Source organism: Chamaea fasciata, unplaced genomic scaffold (genome assembly GCF_029207755.1).
Source record: "Chamaea fasciata isolate MVZ Bird 193981 ecotype frontalis unplaced genomic scaffold, bChaFas1.0.hap1 SCAF_15, whole genome shotgun sequence".
In the NCBI taxonomy this organism is placed as follows: domain Eukaryota; kingdom Metazoa; phylum Chordata; class Aves; order Passeriformes; family Sylviidae; genus Chamaea; species Chamaea fasciata.
Window position 1 is genome coordinate 14,674,274 of NW_027094100.1, and position 18,568 is coordinate 14,692,841.

Here is an 18,568-nt window from a genome sequence, read left to right on the forward strand (position 1 = left end):
TGGGCCAGGAAAGTCTTTTCCATGACTCAAGGACACGCTTGCAGACAGAATGTCACAGGAACTGCCCAGAACTGCCCTCACAGCTGCTTTCAGCTTTTTCTGCCTCTTACTGGCCATGACCTGAGCCTGGGATGGAACCACAGAATCAAAGGGAAGGGACAAGGACCAACAAAATCCAGCTCCTTGGCCCTGCACAGCCCCAAAATCCCACCCTGGGCATCCCTGGAGCGCTGTCCCAGCTCTCCTGGAGCTCTGGGGCTGTGCCCATTCCCTGGAGAGCCTGGGCAGTGCCAGCACCCTCTGGGGGAAGAACCTTTCCCAAAACCCAACCTAAACCTGCCCTGGCACAGCTGGATTTATCTCAAGGAACACTGAAACACGTGGCAGCAATTTTACAAGGCTGAGTATGAAATACCAGGTGCCGTAACTACACCTATTGTAAAGCCCAAGGAGCGGCAAACCTGATCATTCCTGCACTTCAGGAATTCAGTGCTGGCCCACAGGAGGGTGCTGCTCCCCGGCACACGGCTCGTCATTGTCCCCACACGCTGACTGTGGTCATGAACCCCACGACAAACCCTGCCCTGGCCGCACAGAGCAGGTTGAGCAAACGGATTGGGACTCGGCACTCAAACACACTTGGCCTTTCTGTCCAAAATTCACAGCTGCAGCATCCTCTAAGGAAGAGCTTTGTCCACCTTGACTGTCTCTGCTCCTCCTGGGCAAAGCCAGGCTGGACACGAGGATTGAGACCTGGCTGACCCCAGGGGCACAGGGTCAGGCTGGGTTGTGTCGCTGCTGTCCCCAGGGCTCTGCTGGCCCGGTGTTGTGTCACTCACCCATCAAGGACTGGCTGAGGAGCAGCCACCACCCCTGGGGGCTCTGCTGCCCTCCCAGAGGGCCTGGGCAGGGGGGAGAGATGGGCAAAGAACTGCCTGAAATTATCCAGGGCCAGGTTGTTCCGGGGAGGAACAACTCCATGGAGCAGCACAGGCTGGGGGGGTCAGCTGGGGAGAAGGGTCTGGGGGTTCTGGGGGACGAGGAGCTGTCCCTGAGTGTTCTGGGGACACTCAGAGACCAGAGAGGGGATGGAATCTCCTCCCTGGGGATATTCCAGAGCTGTCTGGACACATTCCTGTGCCCTGCTGGAGCAGGGAGGTGACACAAGTGACCCTCTGAGGTCCCTTCCATCCTGTGATCAAGCATTAATTTATGTGACAACAACAAAAAAATCCACCCATAAATCTCATCTTTTAATTGTGCTGAAGAAACCCCAATGATTTTTTTACCAGATTTGACAGAAAATTCTCATGCTAACAAATCTCCAGTGACAAGAAAGGCACACGAACAGTTAAAAATAACAATGGATACAGCTCAGACAGGACAGGGCAAGGAGAGGGTGGACACAGAGAGGATGGCAGGACGTGAAAAAAACCTCTGACAAAACCCAAATTTCCCCACAAAGGTTTCTTGGAGAGCCCAGCAGTGAGGGAGGGGCTGGTGGCAGCACCTCTGTCCCCACGCTGGGCACGGGGACAGTCCCCTGCCAGCAGGGAGTGACACAGCTCCCCCAGCCCCACCACCCAGCTGGGGGGTTTTACACCTCGGTTTTACTGCACAGACAAATCACAGCAAAAAAGAAACTGAGCTTTTCTACACACTCCACAACCTCCCCACATTTTACTCCAAGAACACCTAAATATTTCTGTAAACGGCTCAGATCTGCTGAGCAATGGGGTCTGATCCAGTCCTGAGGTCCTGTTGGGTCAAACTGATTCCCCAAAAAAGTCCAGGCACAGTTTTGTTGGCTCTGCAGAAGATTCTTCACAGCTATCCAAAATTATTCTGAATTTTCAATTAAAAAAAAATCATACCTCAGAACACATTAGACATGGTCAGGAACACAAAACTAAAGACTCAAAGCATCATGTGCTTGTCATAAAAAAAATGAGGTTTTACCTCTCCTTAACCACGTTTCCATCGCATTTCAAATATACATAAAATTTACTCCTTTAAGTAAAAAAAAATCAGATATAAAATATTGGACCCAAGTTCAACAAAATGTTTCCTATCTACACGTAGAATGTCTAGATCCTTTGGGAGCTGGACTAAGTGCTGTCAGAGCTGGGATCCAAATATTTAAGCAATAATTTAACCTCAGTGGAAATTTGGTTCTCCATCCAATGCTGAAATATTTGATGAATTTGCACATCAAAGAATATGCCTTGGCTTATAGCATCTCTAGAAAATAAAACGGGCAGGTGCTAATTATGCTATGAACTAAATATATATATTAAATATTTGCCATTTTACCTGACCAGAGGCCTTGCTTTTAGCACTGCAATGACCTCGAAAGAAAAAAAGCACGGCTCGGAATTATTTCCACTCCGGATAGAATTTGACTGAAATTATAAAGACCAGGGTGATTTTTCACACGAGCAGCTGATCCTCCAAAGGCTTATAAAGATGATGACTCGGTGTAATTAATTCTTGGGATTTAACGAGGTCATTCCCAGTGCAAAACCTGCACTCAAGACAGGATTCCTCTTGTCCGTGCCAGCAGGGAATTGCAAACCCTTGTGGTGTGGAGAAATGCACCAGTATTGGAGTGACATCAATACTGGAGTCCCACAGCATCATCCCACCCTCGGCAGAACAATCCCAGTGACACAAACACAAAGGCAAGAGCAGCACGGGAATATTTGCATCACAGCTTCATCAGCTTGGAAATGTCCGTGGAAAAAAAAAAAAGTTATTAAAACTGTCAATTACCTCAAGCATTTAATCACTTTTCCAAAGCAGGTGGAAAAAAAAACAAAAAACAAACCCAACCCACAACAGGAGATAATGCCCTGAAACAGATTTTTGCCTGAAGATTGTCACCCTCAGCTGGAGTTAGGACAGAGTTCCCCAACCTCAGCACAAGGCTCTGGGCACGCCTTAAACCCACGAGGTTTTCCTGCCTGCAATTCTCACCTCTGCCCTTCAGCCCCACCAGCAGCAGGTTTTAACCTCTTGGCAAAACCCAGCGGAAATAAGCAGAGGTTCCCTCCCAGGAGGGAGAACCTTCCATGGCTGCAGCTCTGCTGGCCTGGTCAGGACTCAGATTAAAACTGGACAAAAAGAAAGAACCACAACCCCAGAAATCTCTGATTTCTACGCAGGCAGCTCGTGGCACACTCACTGTGGGCAAAGGCACGACACCAACACGAATCCCATCATGAAGACACCTCCAGGTTCACCTGTGGCTCCTGGGCAGCACAAACATCTCCACAAAGCCTCTGCCAACCCCAAGCCAGGCTCCAGTGTGGGGTCCCTCAGCCAGCCCAGGTTCTCCCAGAGGACTGGGGGTTTTGGGGGTGGTTTTACACTCACTTTATTCTTCAGGTGCTTTGGCTTTATCAAAAGATCACGAAAACCGAGCTGCAGGTCATGTGAAACACCAACACACACAACTCCTTCTGTTTACAGCCAATATTCAATGTCTGGCAGCAAAACACAGAAGAAAAGCCCCAGGAAGGTTGAGGTTGGTCCTGCAGTGTTTGGGAGCAGGTGGAGCTCAAAGGAAATCAGCATCGTTAAATCTCGGCTTGGCAATGTCAGTGTAAACCCAAAACAAGCACCTCGTGGCCCTGTTTTGTGGACTGGAAATGGTTTTCGTGTCAAAACACTCAGACAAGTCAAATATTTCTTAGTGCAGCCGCCTAAGAGGAGCTGACACCGCTCAGCCACAGCAGCAACACAGGAGGAAAAAACCAACCAAACAAACAAACAACAAAAAACAACAACCAAAAAAAAACCCAAAACAAAAAAAAAAAAAAAAAAAACAAAAAAAAAACAGAGAAAAACAGAGCCTGGCATTCAGCAGGAGAGTCCTAAAGAACATTCCCACAACAGCTGAGACTGAGAGCGTTCATTTCCATAATGCTCTGTTGTTGTCATTAATGAACGTGCTAATGATCTCTTAATTCCTCATTTAGACTGATAATTGCTGATTAGGACGTTGGGGAATAGAGTTGAAGGGATTTACAGCAGCTTCCAGGCTGGCCTGGGGTTCTGAAGGTTGCGCCTGGGAGGAACATCCCCGCTCCAGGCTGATGAATAACCCAAACACGATCGTTCTGAGGGTCCCTCTTCGAAACATTTACAAATTCAGGGGATGGGGAAGGCACAGGAAGCAGCGAGGACGGCAGTTTTCCCCTTAAAAATCCTGGCACACGCCTACCACTGTTCATTTAAAGCAGGAGAAGGCAGGAGATCCCTTTCCAGGACAGGACAGGGATATCACAAAAGCATAAATGGATAAAAAAAAGCATAAATTCAGCTGCTGCGTCCATCACAGAGCAGCAAAATATATAAATACACGGAATTCCTTTATAAAACAAATGCTTTAGAGGAAAAGATCCCAATCAGTGATCCCCAATTCCTAAAGATAAAATTGGATTGCCTTAAAGGCTCCAGAAACCGCAAGCAAAATGTGCAGCTTGCCAGTAGGCTCAAATCAGATTCATGTCACTGCTAAAAAACGATTCCAGGCCCAAAAGGAAGAGGGCTGAGACCCACTGTTCTAAGAAATTCCAGCCATAATTATCTTTAATCTCCAGTTAATTCCCAAGAACTCCCTATTGCACTGAACTCTCTGGCAAATGGCATTTATTTCTGTTCCCCTTTAGCCAGGGCAGCGTGAATTAATAGATATTTATTAATGCTGTGACCCCTGGACGTTATTTTAAATAAGAACATTAAAAGCATTTCTTTTGGTTGCCTGGCTGCTTTTGCTGTTGCATTTTAATAGTTCCTCGTGTTTTGCTGGAAATGGAATTTGGAGGCTGCACAAACAGCACTGAGGCCAAATGCAACGTGCTCCAGGTAATCTTCAGCACATCTTTTAGATATAATCTAATTTAATTACATGAAAAAAATCATTTTACGGCTGTTTTATGTAAATAAATACCCAGGAGCCACAAAGAAACATCCCACCAGGAGTAGGAAGTGGGTCCTTTTTGGAGTTAACATTGCCGTTCCTCCCTTCCTGGCACAGGTAGGAATGGATTTGCAAAACCATCTTTTAATAAAGAAAGGTTTGGAATTCTGTTACACAAACCTTTGCATGGTCACAGGTGAAAAAAAAAAAAAAACCTCCACCTGGGCAGCACGGAAAGAACACGGGAGAGAGGAAAGAATCCCCCAGAGCAGTTTTTATTTGATTTTGTCCACCCGTGGATGACCTGCCCTGAAGTCTCCGGGCCAGCAGCTCCTTCCTCCTCTCCTGTGTCCTGCCCACGCCCCAGGACAACGGGATGAGAACAAGGAGCTGCAGGAAGGCAGGAACATTTGTAATAACAAAAAAAACCCGCATTTGCAACAACAAAAAAATATTTGTCACCGGCACTTTCGCTGCCCTCTGGCAAAACCGGAGTTAAAAATCGGCATTTCAAAACTGCATCGAGGATTTTGTTCAAAGTTCCAGAGATTCTTTCTGATCGTGTGAACAAACTGTGCTGCAAAGGGAGTCCCCCAGGCCATGGCATTGCCATCCCCGTGGGGACAACCCTTCCCACCCAGGGGCTCCACACAAAACAGGTTCGGTTCGAAACCGAAATACAACCCAAAAATATGACCCTGATTTTCTACAGCTCAGCCCAATCCTCTCTGGCAACGCCAATTCAGGGATTACAACTCCTCAAAGGATCCTCAGCCCAAAATAAAAATGTCCATGCAGGAGGTTGCGGCAGCAAAGGAGAAATTCAGCAGAATTTGGGATTCATAAACAAACCTCGAGGCTGAGGCAGAGCAATATTGGTGAGGTTTGAACACTGCAGGCTTTTCTCAGTGACACACAGAGGGCTCTGTCCTCACCAGTGCCAGTTCTAGGACGTGGCATGGGTGGAGATCAGAGAGGTTCTCTTTTTCCAAGCTGTGCGACAGCCACCCCTCACCTCCCCCGGGACTTCTGTGCTGCTCTGGTGTCCTAAAAAATGCAGTACGTTCAGTGAACACAAAAAGGACTCATCTTCCTGCTGCCCCATCCTTCTCTGAGGCTCCCAGAGTGAAGTGAGCCATGACATTCAGCTTTCACAGAAAGAAGAGTTACTGGTCCTTGCTCAGAAAAAAAAATAAACCAAAAACCCACAAAAACCCAACAAAACAGTTTCAACTCAAGACATCTTTCTATTTAGTAAACATTTCACAATTCAAAGTGGATTTTATGCCTCTTTTGGCTTCTGACTCACTATTTTTGAGTTGTTAAGGATGAGAATATTGTCTGTACACAGCACCTTTCCCTCTTAAAAGCTGTGAAGCACCTGAAAATCAGATTGTAAACTCCTCTGGGAGGAAGGCACGCTCTTCCAGGGGTGTGTGCTATGTATGGCTGGTATTCAGGAAAAGCTGTTAATCTCCCAATTCTGCCTTCACAATTATATTCCACTGCTGCGAGGAAAGAGAATCTCTTCCTACCCTTCTATTTTAGCATGAAGAGTGTCCTTTGCACTCCTCACTTCCACATGATTTAAAATCAAAGTAAAAAGCTCTATTTACACTGACCTGGTAAAAATAAAAGTTCAGGAAAGAGTTTTCCTGGCTCCTTTTCCAATGGTCTGTGCACTCCCATTGCATAAAGTCCAGGACAGAGCAAAGGGTTTTTAGACAATAACTCCATGCACAAACTCTGTGTGACATGGACACATTTGGGCAGATGTTGGATAATTTATCTGTCCCTTTTCACTTTGGTGCCTGTGATTCTCTTTGCCTGGTACAAAGATCTGCCTAGAAGGGACTTTTTTTGGTTAAAATTAATGAACTAGATATTTTCCACATCTAATGTTCATAATTCTAAAGAATTCCTAAATATTAGGAAAGCAGTTGACTGACCATAAGAATGAACCAGACTGCTAAAGAGTCATCTACGAAAAGAAAAATTCATTAAAATCAAGCTGGAGAGGCAGCATTTCCACGGGCACAGGCAGGTCAGGGCCTGTGGAGAAATGAGATAACCATGCCCTTGTGGCCTGGCTGAATTAGGAGGCAGTGCCAAAACCTCTGGAGGTGAGAGTTGTTTGGTCAGAAGATATTCATTAAGATATTTTCCTGCATGTTTGGATTTGATTTCTTTATCTGAAATTCAGGGAAAATCAAACACTGCTCAGCAAGGCCAGAGCAAACAGTCCCTGGCAAACAAGGGTGTGGTGATGGAAAGCAATGCCAGGATGAGGGATGGGAAAGGAGTTGCCTCACTCTTCAGCTGGACAGGATGTCCAGACTACCCCAAAATCCCACCCCATCCACAAGGGCAGGGTTGCAAAAGAGACTTAATCACAACTTCAGCATGGAAGTGACACACAGAAAGCTCCAGAGAGGAGAACACCAGATGAACAACCCTACGCAAACTCCAGATTTGCAGATTGGCCACAATCAAGTTGAGAACTGCCTTCACTCAGTACCTCCTATGGGATCACTCCCCCTGGCAGGTAAATCCAGAGGGATTGCACAGTACCAGCGTGCTGCCCTGCTCTCTGAGCACACACACACACCCCCATTGCATAGACACACGGACACGTTTGCTCGGGCTTTGTTCCAATCTCCTGTCTTTCCAAGCTAGTTCTTGGAAGCACCCTGCGTGCCCAGGGCGAAGTCCACGGCCTGGTGCACGCTGTGGAAGAGCAGGTGGTCCTCCCCCTCTCTGAAGAACTCCCCTCGGAGCAGGGAGCTCCTGACAGAAGGGTTGCACTGGGCCAGCAGCACGTGCACATCGATGTCCCCGTAGTCCTTGCAGACCTCCTTGAGCGTGCGGATCCCGGCCGTGTCCAGGAACTGCACAGCACAGCAGTCGATCACTATGGTGTGAAACCCCACGGGTTCCGACCCCAAATCCACGGGGACGCTGCTCTGGTTGTCCCCAGACCCCGCCTCCTTCTCCCTGAGCATCCTTTTCTCTGCTTTCTTCTTGGCCGCCTTCACCCACTCGGGGTTGACGCCGGTTTGCTTGTAGAGGGAGGATTTGAAGCACTCCTTGTTGATGTAGTAGAGGGGGGCTTCAAATCGGAACACCACCACGCCAGGCTTGGTTTGGAGGTTCTTGTAGGCAGACAAGGACTCGTAGGTCTCCGACTCGGCCACCCAGCCCAGCAGCGGCGCCTCGGGCCGCTGTGTCCGGAAGATGACGCAGAGCATGGAGAAGCAGACGCCCACCAGCAGCCCGATCTCGGTGCTGACGAGCGCCGTGGCTGCCATGGTGACCCCCCAGATCACCGTGTCCACCCTGCTCAGGTGCCACATCTTGGGCAGGTCCCGGAACTTGCGCAGGGCTCCGCGGAGGTTGACGATGGTGATGACGGCCAGGACGCATTTCTGCAGGGAGTAAAACAGAGGTGCGATCACCAGGAGGACCAGGAGGATCACCAGGCTGGTCACCAGGCCGGACATTTGGGTCCTGCAGCCCGTGGACTCCTTGACCAGGGTCTTGGCAAGGGCTGCGCTGGTGGTGAAGCAGTGGAAGAAGGAGGGGATGATGTTGCAGAAGCCGATGGCGTACATCTCCTGGTTGGCCCTCACGGAGTAGCCGTGCTTCTTGGCAAACATCTCCGAGAGGGACACGGTGATGGCAAAGCCGATGATGGCAATGGGGATGGCATCCAGAGCCACGTTGGGAATCAGGCTCCAGTCTGGAGGGCGTGGTGGCAGAAACCCAGTGGGGATGTGGCCAGAAATGCTGGAGCCGTAGGTCTCTCTCAGCTTCCCAAAGTGAGAGGCCAGAGTGGCCGCCACAACCACGAAGAGTTCCACTGGAATGGGAGCCTTGAGCTTGGATTTGAAGCGTTCGTTGAGCTCTTTGGCTGGGACGAGCACCAGGAAGCACAGGAAGCTGGTGATGAGGTCGCAGACGTTGGTCCTGTGGATGTTTCTGAAGATGTTTATCCAGGTGGTGATGAGGGAGCCGACGCCCCCGCTCCGAGGAATGTCCAGGCCCAGCAGGTACTTGACTTGTGAGGTGAGGACAGTGATGGAGGCCCCGGTGACAAACCCACTCAGCAGAGAATCCGAGAGGTACACGGACACAAAGCCCACTTGGAATAAACCCATGGCCACCTGGAAGCAATCAACCACACACAACGTGTCAGGACACAAATCCCGCAGATTTTGTCAGCTGGGATTAAAAAAACTCAACGTTGTGCACGGCCCTGGAGGACCAGGCATGGTCTGAGCAGGGAGAAAAGTCTCCAGTATTCAAACCAGGTGTTTTTTTGGGGTCTTCATCCCCTGAACAAATGTTTATTGTTTGCTCTGCCAATTACCCTGGTGAGGAAAAAAGGAAAAGAGAAAATCGAGGAAAAAGCCCCAAACTCCACACTGGAAATAGTGTCTGCTTTTGTCATTTCTCTTTCAGTTTCTCTAAACTCTGTGAACTTTGCAAAGATCTAAAACTTTTTATGGTGGCCTTTGTCTGCCTTACACTGGAGTTCAGAGCCTGCAATAAAACCACAGTATGTGGGGTAACAACTGTCCTTCGCACTGCAGAAAGTTTGGTGCCTCTGACTCAGAAAGTCTGTGAGCTGCAAACTCCTCTGCTGTAGATCATAAAAACAGAGATAACTGTGAACTCCATGATAATCTCAAAGAATTACTGAAGAGGAGGCAGGTTTGGGACCTGGACTGGCTGAACTCAGCTCACAGCTCTCAAAAAGGCTCCTTTATAGCCTTGATAATTAATTCAAGGTTGTTCTAAGTGTAAAACATTAACAATCATTAGCTCACCTAGTTAGGCTGTATTAACTGGTGTGAGAAGATTTGCTTTTTAGGATTTGATTGTGAAGTTTCTGATACAAAGAATAGGTGGTTTGGGTTGAAAAAAAAAAAAAAATCTGAGGGCATTGGCCTGTAGAGAATATGCTTAATATTCAGAGGGACTGAAGATAAACTAATATGATTTCTTCAGATAAGGAAACTTAATTGTATTTGTACTTGCCAAGAATATTAAGTGCAATTCACAACTCCAAAACTGCACCCATCCCGCAGGGATGAAAGATGAAACCCAAAAATTCTGGGAGGCCCAGAATATTTCTGAAATAACTCAACGTGAACTTGCAGTACAAAAAGTTCCAAGTTGTGTCCAAAACCTGTGTTTAAAGGTATCACAAACAAGTTTTGTTCCCCTCCTAGGTATTTAGATTGGTTGTCACCCTGGACAGATGAGAACAAATGAATGTGAACTCACAAACTCAAATGCCACAGCTCTGCAGCACTGCTAAAAATAATCCCATCCTGTTTAATGTATAAGACTCTAAAAACAAGGATACCTACTTTAATTGAAGCAAGCAGTGAGTTCTAGAAAATAAGTAGAGATATATAAATATAAAATACATTGTATCCTCTCAGTAGAATCCTTTCCATGCAAAACATTGTTTTGGCTTCAAATGGGCAAACAGCAAATTTTTAAAAGCTCATTTACAAATACAAGGAAACTGGAGATACTTTTTCTGTCCAAATTTTTCTTCGTTAGAGAGGCAAATGATGAAAGACTGGAATTAGGAGCTGATGCACCACCTTTTGGCCCCATGAAATGGGGTCCAATGCAAAAAAAAAAATAAACAGAGCTTCAGGCCACAGCGAGGAAGGTGATGAGCAGACCCTGAGAGCTGGAGGTACAGGTCCTTACAGCCCCCAAAAGAGAAACAACAGAGGCAGAAAAAGTTGTTAAAAAATTGGGAGAGCACTCCCCAAATGAGAAGCAATGCAGGCAGCAAAAGCTGCTAAAAAACGGGGAGCACTCCCCAAAAGAGAAGCAATGCAGGCAGGAGAAGATGTTAAAAAATGGGGAGAGCACCCAGAGGAGTTTCCTGCACCTCAGCGACCTCCAGCCCTGAGGCACAGGTTGAGGATACGTGCCAGCTCAGCAGGATGGGGACAATCCCCTGCAGAAGAATGACAGCTATTTGCACACCACACCTGTCTGTCCACCCTCCCTCACCTGGTAAACTCCAGAGATGAAGGTCATGGTGGCAGCCACGGCCATGGCGTAGCAGCCTTTGTCGCAGAGCGGCGCCGTCCCGTTGCCGGTGACATTCCCGTCCCCTCCCGGGGCTGGCAGGGCACTGAGCACGTCTGGCTCCAGCTCAAAGCCAGCTCTCTCCACCTCCCGATCCACCACCTGTCCCACCATCAGGCAAACCACCCCGAAGATGCTGACGGAGATGTGGCGGGAGGTGCCGAAGATGCAGTAGATGATGGAGGAGAAGAAGGAGGTGTAAAGGCCGTAGATGGGCTCCAGCCCTGCCAGGAGAGAGTAGGCAATGGACTGTGGGACCAGCAGCACCCCCACGATCACACCAGACATCACATCCCCCAGCAGATACTCCCTGAGGTTGTATTTAGGAAGCCACTGTAAGATGGGGAAAAACCCCAAAACGCAATCTTTCATTTTGGCTGGCGTGCAGCTGCAAGTTTTCTTCGCTTGCTTGACCAGCAGAGCCTTCATGTTGCTCTTCTTCTCTCGGGGTTCCAGGAACATTCTGTGGTGGAAACTGCACTTGGCATCGTCTCCTTCCAGCCCTTCAGTCGCTGCATGGATATTGTTGGTCTCTGTCATTGCTGCCATCACCAGGACTCACTAAAAACACAAAGAAAGATCACTGAACCAAAAATGAATGTACAACGTGAGACCTGAACACGGCATTTATGGAAAGCAAGAGCTGAAACTCTCAGTTCAGCAGAGTTAAAGCAGTTTCCAAGCAAACTGAGAATGAGCCCCCTCACTGTATCCCTGACCTTCCCCAGGAGGGAAGCTGATGTATCCTGTGGAATACACCTGCTGCTGGCAGCCTTGGGAAGGGGACAGGAATGCAGCAGCACTGCCTTTCTGGGAGGCTTCCTTTAAAAAAATCTCTGCCTGCAGCCTTGTTCCACCTTGCCAAGCCAGCCAGAGGGTTTATTGCAGTGCCACAGCCACTCCAGTTCAGCTGCTGAAAATTAACTGCAAGTGGGACATTTCCAGCAAAGCACAGCTCGGTTTACATCACTTGTGGGTTAGTTTTTTGTTGTTTGTTTGTTCTGTTGTGTTTTTCTTAATGCAGTCGTTTCGCCTGCCAAATACTGTAAAGGTCTGTTAGCTCAGAAGTGGCTTTTTTTACAGCCAGTGACACGCAGCAAAGAAAAGCACTTCACACTTTGGAAAAGCTGGTTTTACAAGGAAATGTCACCTGATCAAAATAATGTGCACAAGTGAAAAACATATTAAAGGGCACAATGAAAGGTAGGTGGGACACTTCTGCTGGAACTGGTGCTCTAGTCCAAGCTGCCCACAGAGAGTAAAACAGGGTGATTATAGCAATAATTTAACACTGGATTTACATTTATTGCCTGGCTGGGAAAGAGCAAAGTCTTGATGAGACAAACCCTGATGAAACCTGAGCATACCAAGTGACTGCCAGCACGTACACAGCTCTCCCACCTGCAGAAAACACCCAGAATTCTCCACAAAACTCCTCAAGCCCCAATACCCAGTACCACCAGTACAGCGAGGCCATTTCAGCCAGAAACTCACTGGTCTGTGGTGAGAGCCAGCAAGAGAACCCTGAGAAGTGTCACTGCCAGGGTGCAGCCCCAGAGTGCCAAGCACAACACGGATTTTCGTGTGCTGCTCACGTCCTCTCCGTGCAGTGCAAACATCAGCCAGACTGCTGCCCATGGAATGCTCACTGCTGAATTGATTGCCCAATTAATCCTCCAATCGTCCCGAATTAATTGTACCAATTAATAAATTGCACCTGGAACTGGCAGTGCTAGGGGTGCCACTTGAGTGTGCCTCAGAACGTGTTCACTTAATCACCATTTCACAAGTACCTACAGCTACAGCTCTTATCACAGAACTCCAGAGTCACTGAGGTTGGAAAACCCGTCTGAGATCATCCAGTCCAACCACTCCCAGCTGTGCCAAGGCCTCCACTAACCCATGTCCCCGAGTGCCACATCTGCAAGTCTTTTAAAGCCCTCCGGGGATGGGGACTCCAGCACTTCCCTGGGCAGCCCTATTGGTACAGAAATATTTCCTAATTAAAACCCTCACTGCTGCCACCCCTGCAGTGTGAGTTTCCCAAAGATATGGGAGGGAGAAGTGACTCTGTGTGGTGCCCGCTGCCTTAGGACAGCCTGAGCAGAAGGAACCCACAAGAGTAGGACCAACTACAGAACTCAATATTTAGAATAGCTTCTTCAGAGACTTGTAGAACCAATTAGAATTCCACCCAACTAAACCCACCTCACACCGTGGTGTCCCTGTCCCTGGAGCTGCAGACATATCTAAAGCCAACACAGATGACAGAAGATAGCAGGGAGGAGTTTCTGTTTTATCTCCTGCTCCATGCTGGGACTCCCAAAGGTGTTTCCATTCACCACAGACCCAGACAAGGAGCATCTCTTTGGTGGGTGAGCTCCTGCAGCCTCCCAAATAACCAAACCCAGCCCCTCTTTGCCGGCTGTCCCTGAAAGGAGGGTTCCAAACACAGCCCTCAAACCACGGACAGCCCGATGGCACCAGCAGAGATGGATTTTCTCTGGGCCATGCTCAAGATGACAGAGAGATCACACCTGGACGAGACCCCCATCCCTACCTTGCAGGTCTCCAACCTCACTCACCTGTACAGGACTGCAAAGTGTCCTCAGGGATGATTTACAGCCCTCCCAACCCCCCTAAATACACAGGGAGAATCAAGGGAGTATTACAAAAGCCTGTGTCAGCTCTACTTTTCAAAAGCACATTTTGGAGCTGTATTTGCTCACGAAGAAGTTTTATTTGTTTTACCGGTACAGAGTTACAAATCAAAAGGCTTCAAACCCACCCAAAGCTCGGCCAATCAACACTGTGAAAGCTGAGGGGGGAAAAAAATCAACCCAGACCACCTTTTATGTGTAGCAATGAGTTTGTCTTCTGAGATTTTAGCAAAGATTTCAGTAGTGAAAATCCTTCTGACTCTTTCTGTCCCTCCCCCAGGACTTGCAGGCAGCTCACTCGAACTTGGGGAATTTTCTTAAATGTGCCAAGACAAACCCCAGACAGCTCAGTTTGGTGCTGCTGTAAAACATCTGCACGGGAGGGGGTGCCTGGGTTTCAGTCCTGTCCAGACAGTAGGGAAATGTTCTAAGTAAAAACCTCTTTGGCCCCAGAACTCTGAGCACATACTGGGTCTTTGTGCCGACTTGCATGACAGCTTTCTCTCTGTGCCATGAAAAGGACCTTTCACCACACAGTCCCCGCTCCTTGCCATGTCAGGACAGTAGGAAATGACACAATTTCCAACGCTCATTTCACCCTTTTCTGCCTCAAAGTGCTGCCTTGTATTAATTTGGTAACCATTAGGCCAGGCTTGTCTAATAAAACTGGATTTTGTTCTTAAACATAAAAAAAGGCCCAACCCTGAGATAACCCTTTTGGTTCATGGTTTGGACACTGAAGGACATTCTGTACATTTCACTTGAAAAAGGAGTTGCTGTGTTTTTTATTCTGAAAGCTGCTATTTACACACAACCTAGAATTCACTTTTATCACTCATTTGGCCTTTCAGGGGATGTCTCGTTGCCACAAACTTCACTTAAGATTAAAAAAAAAAAAACAAAAAAAAAAAACAAACTACAAGGCAGAACTGAGGAAATTTCCAGTATCTGTCATAAAATAAAGATACAGGGAGGTCCTGCAGTCTCCAAAAGTCATCAGACCTCCAGACTATTTCTGGAGCCCATCTGGGCCCTTCTTTCTGATCCCATGTGTGGCAGCATCTGCCTGGCTTCTGTTTTTGGGGGAGCACTACCAGCAGCCCAGGGATGGCTTGGACTTCATTCGTCTGTGGCAGATCAGAGTCACCTTGAGAGTAAGAGAAAAATGGGCTGTGAAGCTCACTCACCTGCTGAAATAACTACTACAAGGTGAAACTTCAGGTGTGAGCACTTCAGAGTAGAAACTAAAGCAAAAGTATTCTTTCTACAACACCCATCTCAGTTTTCCTTCTTTTTCTACTTTTAAATTATCACTGTGTGTGATCACCCCTCATGTAGCCCTTGCTAGAAAGGAGAATTTACACACACCAAAAATGAATGCACAGATCCTTAATCTAAAAAGACATGAACAATTTCTGGAGAGTTGTAAAGGAGAAGAAGGTGAATCAGAAATCCAAGTTCCACACAAACTGAACCAGAGCTGGGCCCTTAGAAAATGCCCCCCCAAGAATATAACAGGAAAGCAGATCACAGTGTTTTGATAACTAAATCTTTGACCTTTCTCTTGTTGGACAACGGTCTTTTTCAAATAATGTCTTTACTGTTGTGGAGCAGCAAGGAAATTCAATATTACCGTGATAACACCCAGATAAGCATTGGAACAACACAACCTGCACCTGGGAATTTGACTAAATCCTTCATATCCTCCTGCAAAACATTCAAGCCATAAACATTTACTTCCACAAAGGACTGAAAATAACATGAATAACGAGAACCACGTTTAAGGAACACATGTGGAAACACAGCTCCCTCACTTTTGGCACAGCAACCAGCAGCCATCCACTCATGTGGGAAAAGCTGCAAAGCCAGACAATAAAAACTCACTTTTGTGCAATGTGGGATCTGCTCCTACTGCAAATACGGGATCTCCTCACTTCTCACGAGCAGCAGCAGCCTGCAGCATTTTTGGGGAAGATCCCATGGAATCGGCTCCCTGCTGGCAGCCAGATATTCCAGGGAAGTTGTGCCAGCTCCCAAGGGCAGCCGAGTGTGTCGGCTGCCCTGCCCTGCCCTGGCTGAAGCAGATCCCTCCAGCAGGACCCATCCCACCCGGATTCCTTAGGGAGAGTTTGCCAAGAGGCACTTTCAGCAAATTATTCCCGTGTTAGGGCCCTTCTGCCCATCCTTTCTGTCAGCTGAGGAGCTGCGCTGGGCAGTGAGGATGGGCTGAGGAGGAGCTGCCCAAAGGAATTTCCTCAGGCAGCAGCTGCCAACTCAGCCCAGGGCATCCCACCACGGATCCACGGGGCTGGGAGACACCGTCCCATCCCAATGGAAGCCCACCGGTGCCGGATAATGCTGTGTTTTAAGTCATAAAAATTAATAAAATTAATAAAAACCCGCAAGAAGAACTCCGCGTGCTGTGCACCCCCTGAAACGGAGGGGTTTTGCCGAGCGCTTTGGAAGCCAAACCAACATTCACTGTCCCGGCAGAGCGGAAGGGAAGCGAGAGCAACAATTTAGTTTTTAACGCAACATTCACTTTCACCCTGGGGATCCCCACTGCCTTCCTACCCAGCTTCCTTATGGCTTCCTTGTGCATTTTGCTCTCCTCTCCTGCTCGTTCCGGGGGTCCGAGGCGGACCCCGCTGTCCCCCCCTGCCCGCCCCCTTCCCTCAGCACTCACCGCCCGCGGCTCCCCGGGGCGGCTGCCACCGACCGACGGACGGACAGACAGAGTTACAGAGTGACAGACGGAGGGACAGACAGAGTTACAGACGGAAGAACCGCCCGCCCCGGGCAGCACCGCCCCGCTCCGGGCAGGGAGGGCCGGGCGGAGCCGCGCCCCTTCCAGCCCCGGCCCGGGTCACTTCCGAAGGGATTCCGCCTGTGCGGAGCTACGGAAGGCCCCGGAAAGGCTGATCCTGGTCCTTTACTTGGCACTCAACCCTTTGAAATCACAGAATCACAGGGTTGGAAAAGACCTCCGAGATCATCGAGTCCAACGCAGCTCTAACACCTCAACTAAACCACGGCACCGAGTGCCGCATCCAGTCTTTGTTTAAACACATCCAAGGATGGTGACTCCATCACCTCCCCGGGCAAACCATTCCAGTACTTTATCACCCTTTCCGTGCAAAACTTTTTCCTAGTATCCAACCTCTATTTCCCTTGGCACAGCTTAAAGACTGTGTCCTCTCGTTCCGTCAGCTGCTGCCTGGGGAAAGAAAGTGTAGGGTTGATAATGTGAGGTGAAGTGAGATTAAACTTTGGGCAGGTGGGGAAGCGTGACACTCCCTGGTCTCTTTGTGCTCCGGGGTACCACTGGGATTCATTAAAAAGCTGGGAAGGATGAAGGATCCTTGGCAATGTGGGTATTTAAAATCCCAGATTTCTGTTGAGCGCTCTGCTCTTATCTCTCGGCTGGAGGTTCAAGGCTGGAGGGGCCATGCCCAGCCCTGTCTGCCTTCCCTTCCCTGCTGCACAGAAAAGCAGACGTTTCATCTGAAGTCAAACATTGCCCAATATTTGCATTCCAGGTGGAGCCTTGAGCTGTCAAAAAACCCCATCAATACACGGCTGGAGCGAATGAAGCCAACTTCAAGCCTGCAGAATTCATGCTCTTGTCTTTCAGTGTTAAGCAAATGCTGCAAATCTTACTGCAGAAATACTGGATATTTCCACTGAAAACATTTCCCTTCTCCATGAGGGTTTATTAGATGTCATGGTAACCAGAACAGGCAATTGCAATGGAAACAGAAGAGCTCCCTCCCTCTCCCCTGACTGTCCATTGTCAAAAACATCAGTGGCTGACTTCCCAATCCCTTTAGGGACTTCCACAGGAGTTTTAATTGAGTTTGAATGATGTGGTGACTCCAAGACAACCAGAGCAAATCCTTGGGAGGAGTGACATCTGTGACAAAAGCATTCAAAGCCTTTTGTTTAGGGACTCCACAGAATCCTAATAAGAAATCACAAACCCAAGCAACGGGTGTTCTAGCATTTTTATTCTTGTTCTAGAAGCATGGGCTGTGGAAAAAAACTTGGATCATGCAATACATCATGTCCTCATGGAAGAAACAGGGAAATAATATCTTCTTGGAACATGGTATTAAAAGAAAAAAATCCCAAGAATTATTATTTTTCTGGACCTAAAAAAAAAATTGACCTTTTTTTTTTCTTCTTCTTCTTACTTATAGATTGATTTTCTGAAAAATGGGTGGAAAAAATCCAAGCAATTATTTAAGATAATTAAATAATTTCACTTCCAACTGCTTTCCTCTTCTCGACATATATTAAGCTTTATGGTTAATATATTTCTGTGCTGAAGGAACCTTTGGCCTCAGAGAAATGTGTCTCTGGGCTCCTCACTCTCCAGAATCTCCTGCCAAGGACCTGGGGTTTGCTGACACACAAATGCCAGCGTGTGCCATCTGCCCATCCCACTCAGCCTGCCTGGCAAACCTGCTGCTTGTGCAGGTCACCACATCATCTGTGGAATATCAAATCTCCACAGACGAGTTGGTCAGAGTGCAAAATGATGCTGGAAATCGCTTTATTCCACTGAGCAGGTACTCCTGGGCAGCCCTGGGAGCCCTCCCTCCTTGCCTTTTGCCCAACAGCTCCTGTCCAGTGCCCTGGTACCACCTGGCACATTGCTCTGCGGGCTGCCTGTGATGGTGTTATCAGCCCTCTGGCCATAAACCCCACAGGCAGAGGCTCTTCCTGGTTCTTCCCAGTCTTTCCCAGTTCCCAGCTCAGTGTTATCACTCCGCAGATAAAGGCAGCTTGTGATTTCCCCCAGCTCTCAGCTGCTTTGTGCCACCTGGCTCCCAGCCTTGTGTGAGGAGCCTCCTGCCTCCAA

The 18,568-nt window shown here is 48.1% G+C and overlaps 1 protein-coding gene across 1 annotated transcript; it reads right to left on the reverse strand.

Annotated features, from left to right (window-relative positions):
* Positions 1–1,238: 1,238 nt before the first annotated feature.
* Positions 1,239–16,449, reverse strand: SLC26A2 (solute carrier family 26 member 2). The gene is made up of 3 exons (XM_066197184.1): positions 16,391–16,449; positions 10,967–11,605; positions 1,239–9,087 (listed from the first exon to the last, which is right to left on the reverse strand). The coding sequence occupies exons 2-3, from the start codon at positions 11,591–11,593 to the stop codon at positions 7,597–7,599; spliced, it is 2,118 nt and encodes a 705-aa protein (XP_066053281.1). The 5' UTR covers positions 11,594–11,605; positions 16,391–16,449; the 3' UTR covers positions 1,239–7,596.
* Between the last annotated feature and the right edge of the window lie 2,119 nt (positions 16,450–18,568).

Excerpts from the sequence above, each read along its gene's own strand:
- SLC26A2 (XM_066197184.1), bottom strand. The coding sequence starts at position 11,593 with ATGGCAGCAATGACAGAGACCAACAATATCCATGCAGCGACTGAAGGG. Across the intron at positions 9,088-10,966 it reads TCATCTCTGGAGTTTACCAG|GTGGCCATGGGTTTATTCCA; the intron begins GTGAGGGAGGGT and ends GATTGCTTCCAG.